At 39.8% G+C, this 20,219-nt stretch overlaps 1 protein-coding gene across 3 annotated transcripts in view; it reads left to right on the forward strand.

Annotated features, from left to right (window-relative positions):
- The first annotated feature begins 265 nt into the window (after positions 1 to 265).
- The window catches only part of MSRB3 (methionine sulfoxide reductase B3), a 161,866-nt gene continuing 141,912 nt past the window's right edge, over positions 266 to 20,219 (forward strand). For 2 of the 3 annotated variants that reach the window (XM_059936421.1, XM_059936423.1), the window contains exon 1: positions 428 to 512. Coding sequence is in view for 1 of the 3 variants with exons in the window: in XM_059936422.1 (XP_059792405.1) it covers positions 281 to 512 (232 nt within the window). In the remaining 2 variants the exon portion in view is untranslated. Of the gene's footprint in view, positions 513 to 20,219 lie in introns of all 3 variants that reach the window. The other variant, XM_059936422.1, reaches the window with a different exon arrangement.

Raw genomic sequence — 20,219 nt, forward strand, 5'->3', positions numbered from 1 at the left:
TCTCCTCGTGATGGTTCCTCTCTTTTCTACCCCTTCAGGGGTCTTAGGCGGGACCCGTGGGTGGGATGCGCCGCTCTGCTCTTGGGCCCCAACACTGGAAAGGGATGCCCTCTGGCAGAGGGATTCCACCTCCCGGTTGCACTCGGCAGCCGGCGGCCTTGGGGCGGCCGCGGAGGAGGAGGAGGATTTGGAGGAGGAGGGAGTTGGCGGCCGCCGAGGCCCGGGCAGCGGGCCCCGTCCGCGGCGGGCGCGCTCCGCGATCCTCCCTCGCTCGTCTCCTATGCTCATATTTGGACTCGGCTGCCAGTGCCCAGGAATTTCCCGTCATGCCTCCCGCCGCCCCGTCCGTCGCCCGGAGCCGGGGAGGAAGGGAGGGAGGCTCGGACAGCGGCGGCGGCGGCTCCCTGGCACTTTCATGAGCCCGCGGCGGACCCTCCCGCGCCCCCTCTCGCTCTGCGTCTGCTTCAGCCTCTGCCTGGCCGCGGCCGCGGCCCGGGAAGCCGCTCAGTCGGGTGAGTTTGGGGCTCCCTCCCCGCCCCGCCTCTGCCCTCACGCCCCGACCCTGCCAAGTTGAGGTGTGACCCCGACCTCCGCTCCCCTGAGAGAGCCGGCAGCGCCCCTTTCAGCCTCCTGCGGGGACCCCCCCCCCACCTCCGTCTCCTGAGCCGAGGAGGGGCGCGGGCGGTGAGGGGCGGATGGAAGGAGGGCAGGGCTGGCTTCGCCCCCGCCGACGGGAGGCGTCTGGCAGCGTGGCTGACACCTTATCCCGTCCCGGGAGCGAACCTGAGCCCGAGGGAGGCTCTCGACCGACGCGGGCGCCCGAGGGAGGGGCGGCCGGGGCAGGGACGCCGCCCCCAGCTCGGGAGGGCGCGGGGCCCGCGGCGGGGGCCATCCCGGAGTCCCCTTCCCCGCGCGGGGCGGCCCCGCCGCCGCGGCCGCTCAGATAACGGGCCTGGACGCGTGGGAACGGCCAGCCGGGCCCGCGCCTCCCGCCGCGCGTCGGGGAGGGGAGTGGGGCGCCCGGCGGCTGCGGGGGCAGCGCCGGGAGCGGCGGGCGCGCGGAGACTAAGGGTGCACCCAGAGGCGCACCGCAGCCCGCGCCGCGGGGTCAGGCTCCCGCGGGCCCGGTGGGTGTCTAATAGGCCAAAACCGAGCAAAACCCCGAATTTTACAGGTACCAGTTTTGTTTTGTTTTTGAGCGGACAAAAATGCATCCGAGTCTGGTTTGTTAAGTTTCACCCTGGACTATTTACAACTATATGATCGAAAGGTGCCATTCCTGCCTTATTTGGTTTATAAGCTCGTTTGATATAAACTGTCAAGTGGGGGTAATTTTGCAGTCTTAACAGGATGATTTTTAAAGATAGTTTTCTTTAAATCATGTGGAAAATATCAGTGCGGAATTTTTTTTAACGTAAGATTACTATAAAAAGTAATTATTTCAAAGTACAAATGTAGAGTTTAAGGTAAATGTGAAATTGCACGAACTTCTATATTTGTGATGAGTATCTAGTCATCTCACTTCTTAATTTTATCTGGAATGGAAGAACAGAAAATATAATTCCTCAGAGTTGAGATTTCTTAGGAAATTTTAGTTTGCTTTTGTTTTTGCCACCAATAGAGTAAACTGTGAAAATAAGATATGGCTAACAACTAGGACTTATAAATTAGTTGAAAGCTGACTCTACTAAGCATAGATTATATTCAACACCCTCTGGTCTGTCGCTTCATATTTCCATTTGCAGCGCTGGTGGCAAAATAGATTTTTAAAAAATAGTTTTGTCTATAAAATAATCTTCAGGATTCATGTAATTTATAAAATTGTCAATTCAGATTGATGGGAGATTTTAAAAATATTTAGTATTTATTGATGTTAATTTAAGTAATAATACCAATTTCATGTTTGCTTCTAATTAATATTATTTTTCAAGAAGACCTACTTTTTAATGGATTTATATTTTAGGAGTAACTTTAATAGCACTTCTTGGGGAACACAACAGGTTCTGTCTTCACATTTTGTCAGCAGTCTTCTAAAATATACTGTGCTGAACGATGAAGGGTAGATTGTAACTGCCAGAGATTATCTGTTGTTTTTTCTTTTTGCCCTCCCTCAGTGATGTGTTGACTTACCTAATACTTGTGGTCAAGCAGCCCTTGAAGACCCAAATCCATAGTACTATGGCCCCTTGCCAGAAATTTTGAAAACCAAGTTTATATTTGGACCATTTAAACATTTATTCTTTTAATTTTGGTCCCAGCCGACACATTAGTCTAATTTCTGGTGACTTTTATTAGGGCCCTATGTAAATGTCTGGATTTTTTAAATATTAAAATAAGCATCTCTCTTCCAGTGAGAATTTTGTCACAGTGCCTAAACTGCCTGTCTGCCAAGGTTGCAAGCATACAACCATGTAGGTTCTGAATCAAGACACAGTTTTTTGGCTTTTAAAGGTGCTTGGTCTAATATCTTAACTGAAACGTTAACCCATTTAATCGGAAATCTTTACCCTTTTGCTAAACTTAAGTAACAAGAATATCCAAAAAATATCTCAACAGTAGTTTTCATAGATTTTTCTAATACAATTTTTCTTTTATAATTAAAAATAAATTTTCAACCATTAGAGCAGCTTTAGGAAATAATGCTTTTTGGTTCTGTCATAATCTGGTCACAGTCCCTTTGATTTTTGTCTCACCTGTGTTACTATAGTTAGGGATTTGGTTGATAAATTTGGTTTTGATATTTAGCTTCCTTCTCTGTAAAATGATGAAGTTGAACAGAGTCTCCATGTCCCTTCCAACTCTAGGATCCTGTAATATTGTTTTTGTTTATATAATCCTGCAGAGCCACCCACTACATTGGTTCAAACTTCTGATTGTCAGCTCTGACTTGCTATACTTGTTTAACTGCTTTACTTGTAGTCAGATCTGATGGGTGCGGATCCAGCTTTGGGGAGACTGGATCTGTCTCAGGAAAGTCTTGATACCTGGCATATCACACAGATGCACACACCTGGACAGAGTTCCATGATATTAAGCTTCTGTTACTTTTTTCCCCTTATCTAATAGCAGGAGGTGCTGGTTATGTCATAGGGTAAATAGTTAAGCCAAGCCCTAAGATGGTTTGATATTCAGTTTTGGATTTGGGTCTGGGCTAGGGATACCACTGGAGAGCACCCAAACCTTTGTGTGGTTGGGTGCTAATTACTTGGGGCATTCCAGACGAAATGCCCTATATTCAGTTATGACCTTTTTCTCATGCCTCAGAGGAGACTGAATTGGACCTACCCATCGGGTTTATTCAGAATTAAATCGGCTTTGGGTAGGAGGGTAATCAGGTAGCTATTTAATTTACCAGTTGTTAGCATCTCTGGTTGCTGTACAGTTATCTCAAGGCTTTACCTTGAGTATTCCTATATTTTCTATTTCCTGGGGATGATGGGTTTTCCCTTTAAAAATGCTCAGCATAATCCTGTATCTCTGTTCACATATTTGTCTGTATAGCATACCAAAGTCATATTTATGGCTTTTAAGGAAATACAAATGAAAAGAAAGTATAGGAAAGGTAGATCAGTAATAAATCAACCAGTTGACCTTATGAAGGATTTTGGTTACTGCCGCATTTAAGCTTCTGTTCCAAGTAACAGAAATGAACTTGAACTAGTTTTAGGAAAAAGAAAGAAAGACAGGGATTTGATGGAAGCCAAATGCACACAGACCTTATTAGGGACCAGGGACTGGAAAACCTGGAATTTCCTCTGTCTCTAGTCTTTGCATTTCTTTGCTTCATTGTTCTCTCTTTGCTGACCTTTTTTTTTTTTTTTTTCCTCTTTTTTCCTGTGTTCACAGTTGTATGTGGCTGCTCAGCAGCTCCTGGGTATTTAGGTGTCCCTCAGTTCCAAGCACAGGGAGAGACTAAATCAATGAGCCTTGACCCTGAATTCCTGAGAGAAAAAACCTGATAGACATAGCTTGGGTCACATGGTTGATCTAGATTTTCTCTATGGTCTCTTCTAATTCTAGACTTCTTTGTACTATGCAAAGTGCGTAGTACAAAGTGCAAACATTTACATGGTTTGACTTTGCATTTTTATTTATTTATTTATTTATTTATTTATTTATGGCTGTGCTGGGTGTTTGTTTCTGTGCGAGGGCTTTCTCTAGTTGTGGCAAGTGGGGGCCACTCACTATCGCGGCCTCTCTTGTTGCGGAGCACAGGCTCCAGACGCGCAGGCTCAGTAATTGTGGCTCACGGGCCTAGTTGCTCCGTGGCATGTGGGATCTTCCCAGACCAGGGCTCGAACCCGTGTCCCCTGCATTGGCAGGCAGATTCTCAACTACTGCGCCACCAGGGAAGCCCCTGACTTTGCATTTTTCAATTTTATATTATGGGGTTATTAGTTCTTAAAATGTATGTATAATTTTTTCCTGGTTGCAATGTGTGCATAGAAGAGTGTGTCACCTTCAGTGGATCCTAAGATGCAGAGCCGTTCATTCATACTGCTGCAGGAACGCTGACGAGCCAGGCTCTGGGGAGTACGTTGAGTGTAGCACCACATTCAGGATTCAACGCATCTCAGGATCCAACTGAGTTGTGAAAATCCTGTTGAGTAACAACTGATCCATCCTGCAGATAATCATCTGCGTATTTTCAGGAATTAATTGAAGTAAAACAGTTTTAATTCATTAAAACTATGTAAGTGATCATTAGAGACTTTCAAAATAGTAATAGTTTAGGCACCCAGAGTTCATCAGTTTTTTTTTTTTATCCTATTTCTCACACTTCTAGCATTTTCCACCTCTACCTTTCCTTTATCTGCTGCCTGGAATACCTTTCTCTCATAACGTGTTGAAGTCCTTATGGCCTCTGTTGCATGGTATTTTGTGAAGCTTTCTGCATCTCTTAGAATTTCTCATTTCCTTATGCTTCTAAGACATTTTTACCTCTGTTGGAGCACGGTTTTACCATCTGGCATTATAAAGTCCATATGTGTTCATATCTTCACTGGACTGTAAGTTCTATGAGACCAATGAATCATCTCGAAGAACTCTGGTAGACTGTTAGCATCCATTGTCCCAGGTATAATGCTTTCAACCTTTCAAATGTTCTGAAGCATTTATGGCGTCCTGCTTGTCACTACCTTTTTCTTTTGACATTGGAGCTCAGTCACACGGCTCTTCTTTGTCAGGGTTCTTGTCTGTTTTCTAGATTTTACAGGCTTTTCCATGAATATGCTAATTTCCTGTGTGAGAATCAACTATATAGAATGATAGGATGTTTTCCTATAAATTGAGATGGCATGGGGAAGGAGAATATAGCAAACTCATGTGGAAGGAAATCAACTTTTGTCGAGTACCCAGTATTTACCAGATGAAATTGAGCAGGTGTAGAAAATAATTGGAGCATATATGAGGGGGAATAGTGGGAAAATAAAGTATAAAGATGGAAAATTAGGTTTGGCCTAGAACATGGAAGGCTTTTAATGCTGGGCTAGGAAATTTGGACTGGGTTAGTAAGCTATGAGATTGAAGTTTTTTTGGTGCTGGAAATGTCATAATCATAGTTGAATTATGGGATATATTATCTAATAATTCAGCAGATGAATTGAATTGGGAAAGGAACAATTGGACTAATAAAGAAAAGTTATAAGGGTTTTTGTTAGAGAATGAAGACCTAAACTAGGGTAGTGACAATAGGATTGGAGAAGTATTGCTGAAGCAAATTAGACAGAAACAGTTAATTGGATGTGGGGAAAGAGAGGGATGAATAAAAGGGGATGGTAAGATGTTAAGCCTGGGCGATTAGGAGAAGTGAACTCAGAGCAGGTTTATAGCTGGGGGTAAAAAGTAAGTTGTGTTTTAGATCTATTGCGTTTGAGGCACTGGAAGAATATGCATGTGGAGATGTGTGGTGGAATTAGAAACGTGAGGCTGTAACTTGGAGAGATTGGAGCTGGAGATAAAACGTGTATGAGTAAGGGAGGTTAAAAATAAAGGGGAGAGGAAGAATTTGTCGACTGGAGTAAGAGCAAGGGCACAGGAAAAGTATCATAAAGAAGATATAGTTTGGTCTGGCTTTGAAAGATGCCCAGTCAGTACATGGCATTCTGTCCATGATCTTTCCTTGTTTAGGGGACACCACATTTACTCCCTCCACAGTTAGTGCCTGGGAAACACTGAACAAAGGGTGCTGCAGCCAGAATGACCTTCCTAACCTGCAGAATTGTTGCTACTGCTTCTTTGTTTAACCCCCTCCGGTGGCTTCTTAAGATAAGGGACTAACTCCCTTATCTTCATCATCACCAAGCTCCTCTGTGCTCTGGGCCTCCTACAAGTTGTTCAGTTGGCCTTGAACATACGTTCTGCTCTGTCCCCTCCCCGTTCCTCCCTTTACCTTCCCCAAGAATGTGAAGCAGATACGATTCCCACCAGAAGGAGGACTCTTTGGCTTTTTTTTTGTCCTTTATAGGCAATTTTTATTGCCATGGTCAGGTTCTTATCCATACAATAATTATTGACCATTTCCTAATCTATAATAAAAGAATTTATAATAAATCACATCCCTCCCCCTTTCTTACAGAATGCTTTGCTTCTCTTATCTCTTCAAGTGTCACCTGCAAGGTTCTTGCACTTGAATTGGCCACCCTGGCCACAGTACCCTGACTCTGATGCTTGGCTGTGGTAGCCTGGAGCAGCACTGTGACCTGGCATTTGTACAATCGGGTTGCCCAGCTGTGTGCTGATTTGGAAACAGTGAGACAATTTCTTGTACCTGACTTTCTGAAGGAAAGTGGAGGGAATTTATTGGGTTGGCCAAAAGGTTCATTTGTTTTTTTCTGTAAGATGGCTCTAGTAGCACCTAGTTGTCTTCAACTTCATTCGAAACAATTTTGTTAGATTGTATGTGACAGCTGTTATCAACGTGCATTTTAAAAAAGACTTATCAAAATTGGTGAATTTTTTGTGTAGCCATTTTAATATTGAAAATGGAAAAAAAAGCAACATTTTTGGCATATTATGGTTTATTATTTCAGGAAAGGTAAAAACGCAACTGAAATGCAAAAAAAGATTTGTGCAGTGTATGGAGAAGGTGCTGTGACTGATGGAACGCATCAAAAGTGGTTTGCAAAGTTTTGTGCTGGAGATTTCTCTCTGGACGATACTCCACGGTCAGGTAGACCAGCTGAAGTTGATAGCGATCAAATCGAAACAATAAGTGAGAACAATCAATGTTATACCATGCAAGAGATAGCTGACATACTCAAAATATCCAAATCAAGCACTGAAAATCATTTGCACCAGCTTTGTTATGTTAATCGCTTTGATGTTTGGGTTCCACATAAGTTAAGTGAAAAAAACCTTCTTTACCATATTTTCACATGATTCTTCACTTAAACATAATGAAAATGTTCCTTTTTTAAAACAAATTGTGACGGGAGATGAAAAGTGGATACTGTACAATAATGTGGAATGGAAGAGATCGTGGGGCAGGCGAAATGAACCACCACCAACCACACCAAAGGCCAGTCTTCATCCAAAGGAGATGATATTGTGTATATGGTGGGATTGGAAGGGAGTCCTCTATTATGAGCTCCTTTCAGAAAACCAAACGATTAATTCCAACAAGTACTGCTCCTAGTTAGACCAACTGAAAGCAGCACTCAACGAAAAGCGGCCAGAATTAGTCAACAGAAAATGCATAATCTTCCATCAGGATAACACAAGACCGCATGTTTCTTTGATGACTAGGCAAAAACTGTTACAGCTTGGCTGGGAAGTTCTGACTCATCCGCCTATTCACCAGACATTGCACCTTCGGATTTCCGTTTATTTCGGTCTTTACAAAGTTCTCTTAATGGAAAAATTTCAATTCCCTGGAATACTGTAAAAGGCACCTGGAACAGTTCTTTACTCAAAAAGATAAAAAATTTTAGGAAGATGGAATTACGAAGTTGCCTGAAAAGTGGCAGAAGGTAGTGGAACAAAAGGATGAATATGTTGCTCAATAAAGTTCTTGGTGAAAATGAAAAATGAGGCTTTTATTTTTACTTAAAAACTGAAGGTACTTTTTGGTCAACCCAATACTTCATTGAGAGGACTTACTTGCACCGACTGTAAATAAAGGTTTGTAAATTATGGAGATGACTGCAGGTGAAATAGAGAAACAGTGCTGGTAGAGGAAATGTGTTCTCAGGGCCTAGCTTCCTGACCAACGGTCTATCCTGATTCTAAGTTTCTAAAAATAGTACATTGTTCCTAATGCTCGTCTAAAGTGACATGTTTATGTTCAATATACAGGATTAAGAGTAATGTCTAACTCATTTTAAAAAAGGGGGCCCTCCCATGTGCTAGTAGTTGTGCTTTTAGTAGCTGTTGACTGAGAAAATACTAGCAAAAATCCACTGTAAAAATTTGAGTTTTTTTTTTTTAATATAAAAGCATTATCATATGTTTGGAAAGTACACATATGTGGAAATTATGACTCACAGAGTCTATAGACAACACTTGATTTCTTGCTTTGTGGATCCTCTCAGAGAGGTTCTGGTCTCAACATTCAGCGACTCCTTGTCGTCTCCTTTTAGAGCGTGGGGGAGACTTTTGTTTGAAAATCTGAGCTGTAGCTGAACTTTTGCAATGACAGGAAAACTCCTTCTCAACATCTTCTTTCAACAGCAATTGCCTGTTTTATGCCAGGCAATGTACTTTATGCTAAGGCCTGGCTATTATGTAGTCTCAGGGATTAGTACATGAACACTTAAAAAATTATATTTTCAGTTATATAAGCATCATTTTTAGGGCTATCGTGCTATTATAAAGATGAAAATTAGTAGATGATTTGCGTGCAAGTACATATCTTCTGCAGTCTCTGTTATGGCCATGGAATAACTATCTTCTATTACTATAAATTACACAGTGAATTTTTATGGTTTGTTGGGTCAGTTATTTTATTTAAAGACAAAAACGAAAATCCAAACAAAACAAAACCAGCCAGTCCTTCAGCACATATGTTAAGGCAACATTGAAAATAAGCCCATGCTGCATGTTAGAGTCTTAACAAATATCAGGACAGACCTTGTATAAATCCTAGAGCCCTGAATTTTACGTTATTCTTTCATTTCTGTTGCTTCTATTGTGTTTGGTTGTCAGAGAGAGAACCTGGGCTTGGTTGCGGTTGGGAGAGATCTATAGTGACTATTATAGGTGGGTACTTCTTTCATCTTAGATTAGTAGTGTGAAGTAAGGAAAGGTAGGGCCATGTCTCCCAGTACACAGTACAAGAGAATAGATAGGACAATGGGTGAGGGGCCACAAGTGGTCTTGGAGCTCTGGGCTGACAGTTATTAAGCGTGAAAAAGAAAAAGTGCATGCGTTGTTGTCCTTGTTCCTGATTTCTTGTGTGTGAATATGCCTTCTAGTCAGATCACCCTAAGGGGCCAGGAAGAGGATGGGTTGAAGGCAGAGGGTGTTTACTTATGTGCAGAATCAGTTGAAAAATTGCAGACTCATTAGCATATCTTCATTCTTGTGTATATGTTCATGTCACAAGGGAGTCAGCATAGTCACTGGATAGCGACTTGGAAGACTGGGTTTCCTAGTCCTGCTCTTGCCTAAGGCATTTTAACTCCCTGTGCCTCAGTTCTCACATCTGCAAATTGAACGAATTCAGATGGGCAATACCTGATGTTGCTTTTGCATTCTATAATTCTGTAGAATGATTCTATAATTCTATAGTATGATTCTATAATTGTATAGAATGATTCTGTAATCTCTGGGTTGTCTAAAAGTCTTCAAGTACCTTTCATAATTTTTAATGGAAGTGACATGATTAATAAATTATGCAAAATTGTGTTCTCTTGTTATGTTTGGTTCAAGCTGTCTATTTTGTGGAACTAAATATAAAGGAAGATCCTATATTTGAACCTTGTAGCCTAGTGTAATTTGATCCATAAGCAAAGTTACATAACCCTTTTAAAGATTTAGTATTGATTTAGAGGATAGGTTACAGTGTATTAGAAGCATCATATTAGCTATCCCATCTAAAGTAATGGCATTAAGCGGGAGAAATTATGTTGGTTGTTCTAAATGTACAGCTAAGAATTGCTTATTTAGGCTTAGTGATATATCTCAGATGGGAAAAGTCCTCTTTTATCAGGGTACACTGCCAGTGGAATTTGCCTTTGACCATCCTAGAAATATATTTAACTCTTAAAACTAGTTAATTTGGTCTTATCATTAAAGAAGAAAATCTCTTCCCTTGAGCTTTAAAGAAAAAAAAACTTTACTAATTTGAAAGGTTAAAAAAAATTTTCTCTTGCCTTTAAAATGTATTAGTAAGTTTTTCCCTTTTTATTATAAAATATTTCACACACACAAAAAGAATACATAATGCCTATACAAGGTATAAAGAATAATTTCCAAAAGTCTGGGTACCCCCACTCAGCTTCAGGAATGGAATGTTGAAGCTGTGACCTTCACCAGTCCTATCTTCCCTTTACTTAGCCACAGTCATGCATTTTGTGATTATCACTTAACACAAATAATAACTGATAAGCTGTTGCTTTCTTTATAGGTTTACCATAGATGTAGCCCTACATATTTTATTGTTTTGCATGTTTTGGAACGCTGCATAAATGATATTATCTGCTGTATAACTTCCATAACTTGCTTTTTTCCCCCATGACATTATATTTGTGTTATCCATATTGGTGTATATAACTCAGTTTTTTTAGAGATTAGCATTTCTTTTATTATCTATATGTTTTTCTACTTTTTACTTATTTCTGCTCCTTGCACATTTATCTATTAGGGTTCTTGTATTTTCCAGTGGATCAAATCTTTGTATTTTCTCCCATTGGTTTTATGCTTCATTATCCATATATCAAATAATAATAATAATAATAATGATAATGATAATAAATAGCAAATACAAACAAATGTTACTATGTGCCAGGCACTAGTTTAAGTATTTACTGTTTACATATATTAACTCATTTCATGCTCGTGGCAGCTTTATCAAGGAGGTACAATATTATTATGATAGTTCATATATTAAGATTAGTGCCTGAGGCACTGAGGCATTCCATCATTTGAATCCAGGCAGTCTGGCTCCAGAGTCCGTGCTCTTCATCATTACACTATTCTGACTCACTCCTTATATAGTCGTTTCTTTTGATTACACTTTTTCCCATTAACTTTTTAAAGTGTTAAAATGTTTCTGTGACATTTGAAAAAGAATGACCATAGTGTGATGTTCAGATTGGTTCTCCTGTACAATACCAGTTGCTTAACGTCATGCCAGTTTAATTTGTGTCATCGTTAGACCATGACTTTTTTATACAGGTGTGGTTTTTTCCCCCCATTTTCTGGGATTTATTATTGCTTTTTTTCCCCTTTTTTCTAATTAGAAGAAAAAAATTATGCCTTCTTCATTATCCTTCTAAAATCTTTCAGTTTTTTACTTTTGGTGTGTGGTTTGGAATTGATTCCATTGATTCCCTGTGCTAATTTGGGCCAGTTTCTTCATATTTAGACAATGACATCCTCTTTTAAAAAATATGTGAGTGACCTTATATGAATCACTTAATCTTCCTGAGCCTTGGATTTCCCAAGTAAGCTGTTTTGTTAAGTATGATTATTTTAGTAATCAGACATATGTGACTGCTAATCAGAACTTCCTGTGTGTGTGATATAACCAAGTGTGAAATAACCAAGAGAGATCATGAAGGAAAATAATTAAAGGGAAGTTCTTGATAGTGATTAGAAATTGCTGATTTTCCCCAACCCCTTAAATTACAGAGCAAAAAACTTTGGCAAAGAGAGAGAAAATCCCTTTGTATCCTTACTTTTTTGGTATAGCTGTAATTTTTTCCTAAATTGATTAATTTCCTAATTAATTAATTTTTCTCTTACATTCAGTTACTTCACAATTTTTTAAGGTTTTCCTAAACTCTTGGATAATCTCCTAATATCCCTCATTTAAATATGCTCAAATTTCTGTCATCTTAAAAAACAAAATACCTACTCAGCCTGTCATCCTCTGTGACAAAGTTGTTTTACAAGTTGTTCACATCCTTGCTGTCACTCTTTTTCTGTCATCCATCCAAAAATATGTATTGAGTTAGATATATGATCTTAGGCAAATTAATTAAATCATCTGTGCCTCAGTTTCTTCACTTGCAGAATGGGGACAGTAGCGTTCCTACCACATGGACTGCTGTAATCGTTAGATGAGATAGCATATCTGAGTCACTTAGCGCAGAGTCTTCCACAGAGTTAATTCACGGTAAACGTTAGCCAGCAACTTCATCCTCACCATCCTAGTCTCATCATTATCATTGTCGTTCTGGAACAACACTCTCCTTGACCTCTGCCTTCTTTGGCCACTGCTCCTTCTTCATCTTCTTTACTAGTTCTTTCTCTTCTAGCTCACCTCCAAATGTGGAGGTTCCTCAGGGCGCTGACATTTTCTTTTCTCATTTTACAGATTTTCTTAGCCAATCTTATTTACTCCATGGCTTCAGTTCCATTTGATAAATTAACTCCCCCCAAATTTACCGACAACCTAGTTCTGTACCTAAGCTACAGTCCTGTATATCCACTTTCTTCTATAGCATCTCCATTTGGTTGCTTGTGTGCACCTTCAACATGTTCAAAACTAATTATTATTATTATTATTATTTTTTGCCCAAGCTTAAGTCTCCCACCTTGTTCCCTAGCTTAGTAAATCGTATTGCTAAGTGCCCAGTTCCTTGAGCCAGAACTGGAGTCCTCTTAATTTTTTTTCCCTATCTCACGCCCTGTATGAATCGTTTGCCTAGATTTCTACAGTAGCTTCCCAATTAGTCTCACTACCTCTGTTCTGATGCCACCCCCATCCATTTTCCACCTTTTAGTCATGGCAGTCTTTTAAATTCAAAGATCTGATCATGTTACTCTCTTTCGATTACTTCTCTTTCTTTTTAGGATGAAGTTCCAAATTCTTATAATAGCTTCAAGATTTGCTTCTGCCTACCTCGTCAGCCTCGTCATCTCCCCCATCTGTTCCTCACTTACACCTTCCAGCCACCCTGCTCTTCTTTCATAACCCTCAGTGGGTTACACACACTCTTATCTCAGGGCTACTGCTCGTATTTTTCTTTGTCTGGTACACTTCTTTCCTCATTCTTAATCTGAGCAACACAGTCTTATCCTTTATTCTTAGTTTAAATATTACTACCTGCAGGAAGGCTTTCTTATGCCTCCCAAACTAGACTACTTCCCTCTGTTATATAGGATCTTTATTCCCTTTCTGCTTCTCCGTGATCCTTATTGTACTAGCTAATAATATCGTTCTTACACATATGTAAGCTTCATGGTGGCAGGGACCATGGCATCTTATTTCTCACTTTGTTCCCAGCATCTGTTTGTTAAATAGAGTAAGAGATGAATGCAGCGTGGGCTTGCCCAGTTTGGGGAGTGAGAGGCTTCTAGCTGAGTTTGGTGTGTTTTTCTTAATCTTTCAAGGTGATAAAAGGGGAGAAGAGAAAAGTTTAGGTTTACCATAGTTTAACTTTCAGGCTTCAGGGGCCTCAGGTAGAGAGGAGGGAAGCAGCAGCAGAACTGGAGGTGGCTCTAGCAAGAAGTATTGCCTTAGGGTTGAAGTTTCTTTTCTCTAATTAGGGTGACATCAGAAATTCTAGGCAGTGCCCCGAGCATTTCCCAGTTTTGATTGTCTTTTTCAAAACTCAGCCTTGACAGTACTTCCCAAATCCTTGGCACGCTAGGTTTGAGCATCCCCACAGTACCCCTGCTTAGTGTGGCTTTCAGTGTCAGAAGTGCTTGCTGCAGTGACCTATGGGATCTAGACATACCCTGTGCCGGTTATCAAGCTCTCCATACCTTTGACCTACCTGTTCTCTGGACTTGGCTCCTCCTATTTAGAATCCTGGATTCTCTTTCACTAACTTGCAGGAACAGTGTTTGCACATGGATGAGTTGAGAGTTGGCCTTTTCTTCAGTACATCCTCTGTACTTTATCTTGCACAAGTTTATCCTATTTTAGTTCCCAGGGCTGATATATATAGATTTCCTCTATTTTTATATTCTATTTACCATGTCAGTGGGAACTGGTAGGAATCTGATTAAGGGAGAACATGAGTGAGTTCTCTCTTAAAAGATATTTATTCCTGTTGCCACTTTTGTCTTTGTGTGTGTGTGTGTGCACTTGCGCGTGCACATGTGTGTGTGCATGTATGCAGTCTCTCTTTTTCTTTCTGCTTCTTTTCTTTTTTGATCCCACTATGCCATTTATTTGTTTTGTAACTATATGAGAGTCATTTTTCAGTAGGTGCATTTAAATCATTTATATTTTATGTTATCAGGGACATATATATTTTAAAATTTATTTTAAAATTTTTGGCTGTGTTGGGTCTTTGTTGCTGCGCACGGGCTTTCTCTAGTTGCGGCGAGCGGGGGCTGCTCTTCATTGCAGTGCGAGGGCTTCTCATTGCGGTGGCTTCTCTTGTTGCAGAGCACGGTCTCTAGGCGCGTGGGCTTCAGTAGTTGTGGCATGCGGGCTCAGTAGTTGTGGCGCACGGGCTTAGTTGCTCCGCGGCATGTGGGATCGTCCCAGACCAGAGATCGAACCCATGTCCCCAGCATTGGCAGGCAGATTCTTAACCACTGCGCAACCAGGGAAGTCCCGATCATGGACATATTTGATGACACTCTTTGTCCTGCTGTTTTATCCCTTTTTTATGATCTTTTCCCCTTGGTTTTCAATCTTTGGCATATGGTTTCCATGTTTTATTTGCTTTTATCTTTCATAGGGAGTGAAACAGTGACATCATATTTTAGGTTCCACGGCCTTGAACAAGTGTTTAAAAATATCATTAAGCCTGAACTAATCTAGTCATCAAATTAAAAAAAGTAAGATTCAACAGCGTTTTGCCCTTCTTTGCAGGAAGAATTTTGGATTCTTTTCTTTTCTTTTTTTTTCCCACTCTGCTTTTGTTAACTAAAGTGGGACCTGTAGATCTACATGATTGTTGCTGAATTGTTATTTTTATATTATATGTTCACTCTTTTAAGGATTGTTTTTATCTTTTTCATTTTCATTTAATTATGTAATAACATCTACTGCATTCAGCGATTATGACCATACCTTTGATACCTTAACTTCATCATTCTTAAGGATATTTTGATTCATTTGCCATTTGGCTAGAGTCTATCCAAGAGTTGATGTCTTTCCTGAGCTCTCCTGTTACCTGAGGGAAATACAGAATGTTGTATAGCGTGTTACCTTTCCCTTGCAAAACAACATTTAATTGAATCCAGAAAAGCATAATCATAGGAGGTTAGAAAATGCTTATAGAATAATCTGAATGCAAATAGTACTGTAATTATAGAATATAAAATGTTGCTAGCATTCCCTATGGAAGAAGTACCTGAGAACAATGGAAGTTACCGACGCTCAGATGACAAATCAAAGGCATTGGTGGTTCAATGGTAGAATTCTTGCCTCCCAGATGACAAATCAATATCAGTTACAAGGTTACTACTGGGAATTCGGTACCTCTAATGTTCTAGATAATTCTCAGGGTCATGATGCAGAATTAGTTATAAGTCCTAGAATAGTTTTATCTTTGAGTAAGAGTGAATGATATTGGCAGTTTTAATTGAATTACAACAGTATTTTATAACTGCTATTGATATGTTCAAATTAGAGTTGACCAAAGGTTACTTTGTCAGATTCCTGTTTTATTAGTACATTTGCCTCATGCATGCATAAAGTTATATCACTCTATATAATTGACTGAAACAGTTGATTGCAAAACTTGAAATTGTTCCTTTTTGCCAAAGATAATGATTTTTTGACAATCACTAAAACATAATTACTGAAATAGAAAAATTAATCTTAAATTAATCTTACCTGAGTTGTCTGTTATACAGTCACCTCATTCTTACCCTGCCCAAAATGGAACTAATTAAACCCTCCAACCCAGACACACACACATGCACACACAGGAACGCATGCACACTCATGCAAACATGCACACATGCATACACACTCTCTCTCTCATTCTCTGTCTGTATCTCTCCATGGTATCTCAGACCTCCTCTTGCTTTTCCTTCTCAGTAAGGGAAGTAAAATTCACTGAGTAGCCTGCTAGTTATCTCACTTAACCCTTCCAAAACTTAGTGAAATAAGTGTTGTGGTCTACATTATGCAGGTTAGGAATCAAAGACAAGAAACTAATTTGCTCAGGATTTATCAGCTGGTTAAGTGATAGAGTCAGAAGTTAAACCCAGTTCTGACTCTTTCCTGTATACTGCACTTCCTGGGTATAGGATAGGACTCTAGTCCTGGGCGAACTAGGACATTATGAACAGAGATGGGGGAAAACAGAGGAAGTGACATTTGAGTTCAGTTCTATGAAAGCATTTACTGAGCCTTTATTTTACAGAAGTGAATACCTCTGGCTGCTCTCAAGGAGTTTTTAGGAGAGGCATATCTATCTATCTATCTATCTATCTATCTATCTATCTATCTATCTATCTATCTATCTATCTATATCTAAAATTCTAACGTGCAGTAATAGATAAATAATAGAGGTACTGAAGTAGGAAGTAGTATAGTGGTAGAATTGATTCATTTTCTAATGGAAGGGTTGGGGAGAAGGGTGAGAAGAATAGCTGTGAAAAAAAGTTTCCCAGAGAAGATGATATCTAAACTGGGTCTTGAAGGTTAAAAATGAAGATTTCACTCTTTATGTGGTATGAAAAATATGGGTGATATGGTAAGGGTGGAAAAGGTGTGTGGGAAACAATAAATAGTTGACTGTTATCAGGAGAGAATCTTCATTCATTCATTCAACAAACACGTATTGAATACTTATTAGAGGTTAGGCACTGGTGAGGTACTAGAGATAAAGTAAAGGACAAGAGAGTTAATGGATTGTACCATTGTGTACCAGGGAGTGTTGGGGACTGAAGTTAAGATAGGAAAAGAAATGAATCTGATAGGTTCTTTCCCCATAGGTGTTAATGAGCCATGGAAGTACATGAAGCAAGGTTCTGACATGGTCAGAGCGAGTATACATCACTTCTGTAGCAGTATGGAGACTGGCTGTGAGGGGAGTCAGGGTAGAGGCAGGAAGACCAGTAAGAGGCCATTACTATATCCTAGATGAGAGATGAAAAGAAAAGGATGTATTTGAGCAATATCTTGGAAGTAAGATTGACAGCACTTGGTGTTAATTAAGTATGAAAGATTAAAATAGAAAATAATTGAGGATGACTCCCAGATTCGGGGTTTAGTGGTTGTGTAGAATGGAAGTACTTTCTAACAGGATCAGGAATACAGAAAGAATAATAAATTGGTGAAGAAAGAAAACAAATTGAGTTTTGGATGTGATAAGTAGTTTGAGGTGCACATGAAATACCTGAATTCTTTTTAAAACATGATTTAATCATCTAAAATTAATGAAGAAAACCATTGAGGACAAAGTAGAAACAACATTATGCAAAGTTCTTTATTTCTTTCACTTTATGATCTCATTCAGGGCTTCTCCTTTCTCCCAAGTTCAACATGGTGTTAAAAGATAGTTGATAGAGGCCATTAAGATTTACTTTTCAGTGGAATAGAAGAACTACATTTTCATAAAACTTCTCCTTTATCTGCTTTATCAGATACAAGCTACAAGGCATACCATCATGAGAAAATTCTTACTTTCTGCAATAGAAAGTAAACTTGGAGGGGAAGGATGCTAAAATTCTGATACAAAAGCAAATATTTATTTGCAGTTTCCAGTGCTAAAACTTTCTATTCCTGGAATGGTGGCAAAGTTCTAACTTAAAATATTTGAAGCACGATTTACAGATACCTATTTTTAAGGCTTATATTCAACTCATTAAAAACAGTTTTTTAGTGATATAGATAACTGTAGTTTATAGTCGCAGGCATAGGACAGGATTTGTTCAGCCTGCATTAGCAAGTTTTTCTTTAGATGAAATGGTCCACTGAGGCACTGCATCTTTTTTAGCACATCTAAGCTTTTTTTTTTTTTTTTTTTTGCACATGGTTCTTGATACAAGGGAACTTAAGGTGAAAAGCAACAGCCTCCATCTCTATCCCTTCTCATCTCCGCCTCACTCCTGTGAAAATCATTCTTCTGGTAGTATTTCTTGATTCATCAATTTTAGATAATACCCAGTTATGAAAAATAAGGATTTATCTGCTCTTTCTTCTCCATTTTGTCTACCATTGTTTATTGTTTTATTGATTTTTAAAATTCCCTTATTGTTCACTTTTGCAACATTAAATAATATATTTGCTCATGAACTTTTGATAGGCTACGTGACAAGCTGTTGTGACAAAAAGATTCCAAGTAGAGTGACTGACATAAGTAGAAGTTTATTTTTCTCCCCCATGTTAGCCTAAGGTAGGTAATAGCCTAAGGTTGAGTTGGTGAGTAAGTAGCTTTGCTTCATGACCTGTTAAGTCTGCCTTTCTCAAGTAGCTTCCATCCCAGTGTCCAAGTGCGCTGTTGCAGTTTTTGCCATTTCCCAGGGGGAAGAGGAAGTCTAAAGCAAGTAACTTTGTCTTTAAAGGAGGTGATGTGAAAGATCACACATCATTCCACTGGCTAGAACGTAGTATCTTATTCATAATTAGATGCAAAGGAGGCAGAGAAATGTAGCTCTATGTTCAGCGAAAATTTCAGAGCGTTCTATTACTAATATGGAGAAGGAAAAATGGATTCTAAGGGTCCAGTTAGCATTTTGCAGTCTAGTTAATATCTCCTAATTCTCTACTTTGTAAGATGGGGGTCCTGATACTCTCACCCTTTATTCTGCCTTTCTTTCCGGGCACTCTTTACATTTTGTTAGCTATGTACATTTTCTTTTTGTTTTATTTATTTATTTATTTATTTATTTATTGGCTGAATTGGGTCTTCATTGCTGCGCGGGCTTTCTCTAGTTGCAGCGAGTGGGGACTACTCTTGGTTGCGGTGCATGGGCTTCTCATTGCGGTGGCTTCTCTTGTTGCGGAGCATAGGCTCTAGAGCGCGGGTTCAGTAGTTGTGACGCATGGGCTTAGTTGCTCCGCGGCGTGTGGGTTCTTCCTGGACCAGGGCCCAAACCCGTGTCCCCTGCATTGGCAGGTGGATTCTTAACCACTGAGCCACCAGGGGAGTACTTTTTGTTTTAAAATGTGAAGTTACTGATGTTTACATTCTGTTCTGCAACCACAGCCAAATCTTTGTCTATAGGTTGTCTCTAAAATCTTATTGTTTTATATATTGTTTACTTACAGGTCAAAAAATGAACCGTTACAGTTCCTTTTCCTTAGGGCCAGGGTCATGATCCCTGAGCCACTGGGAAGGACAAACATTTTTTTTTTTAGCATCATGGCAATGAATATTTTTTTTCTTACATTTATAGATTGATTAAAATCAGGGCACTCTATTTCTAAGGTCTGCATCTGGGCACTGACTTATTAGATCAGTAAGAAGCTACAGCGGATCTGGTTATTGCCCAGGGAGCTTTCAGTCACTTCAGGAAATGAAATCTTCGTAATCAGTCATTTTATTGTCACCAGGAGCTACTCAATCAGTTTTGCAGCTGAGTGAAACCTTTAGTTCTTGAAGGGTTGGGACTAATTTGTTAGCTACAGATGATCCAAGATGAAGTAACTCTCTCCTAACCTTTATGCCTGGATATGAGAGGAGAGCCGTATCTTCTGACCATGGTAAGAATCTCTTTGGGATATTTCGGAATAGAAGGGATGACTAATGAGAGAAAGACCCTGGGCTTTTCAAAGTGGTCTCATTGTTTTTAACATTGGACTTCTCAACCTTCCAGACCCTGTTGTTTTCCTAAACAAGGACAGCAATCTGGGGCATATGAGTCCCTGCCATTGAGGAATTTTTTAATGTACTACAGGAGATTAAAATAGACTTCAGTTCAAATTCTGGCTCCAGTGCTGGCCGTATGACCTCACGCAAGTTATTCTCTGAACCTTAGTTTCTGCTGGAACACATAATCCCCAAATTCCAGTGGCTTAAACCATTGAAGTTTTATTTCTTGCTTGTATTGCATGTTCATTGTCTGTCAGATGGGAACTCTGCTCCATGTCTCCTATTCCAGGATCATGGTTAATGGAGCAGTCATCATCTAATTATAGAACATTGCTGATCACTGTTGGAGAGAGAAAGAGAGTTCTGGAGAGTCTCACGCCA

The sequence above is a fragment of the Balaenoptera ricei genome, chromosome 10 (genome assembly GCF_028023285.1).
Source record: "Balaenoptera ricei isolate mBalRic1 chromosome 10, mBalRic1.hap2, whole genome shotgun sequence".
In the NCBI taxonomy this organism is placed as follows: Eukaryota; Metazoa; Chordata; class Mammalia; order Artiodactyla; family Balaenopteridae; genus Balaenoptera; species Balaenoptera ricei.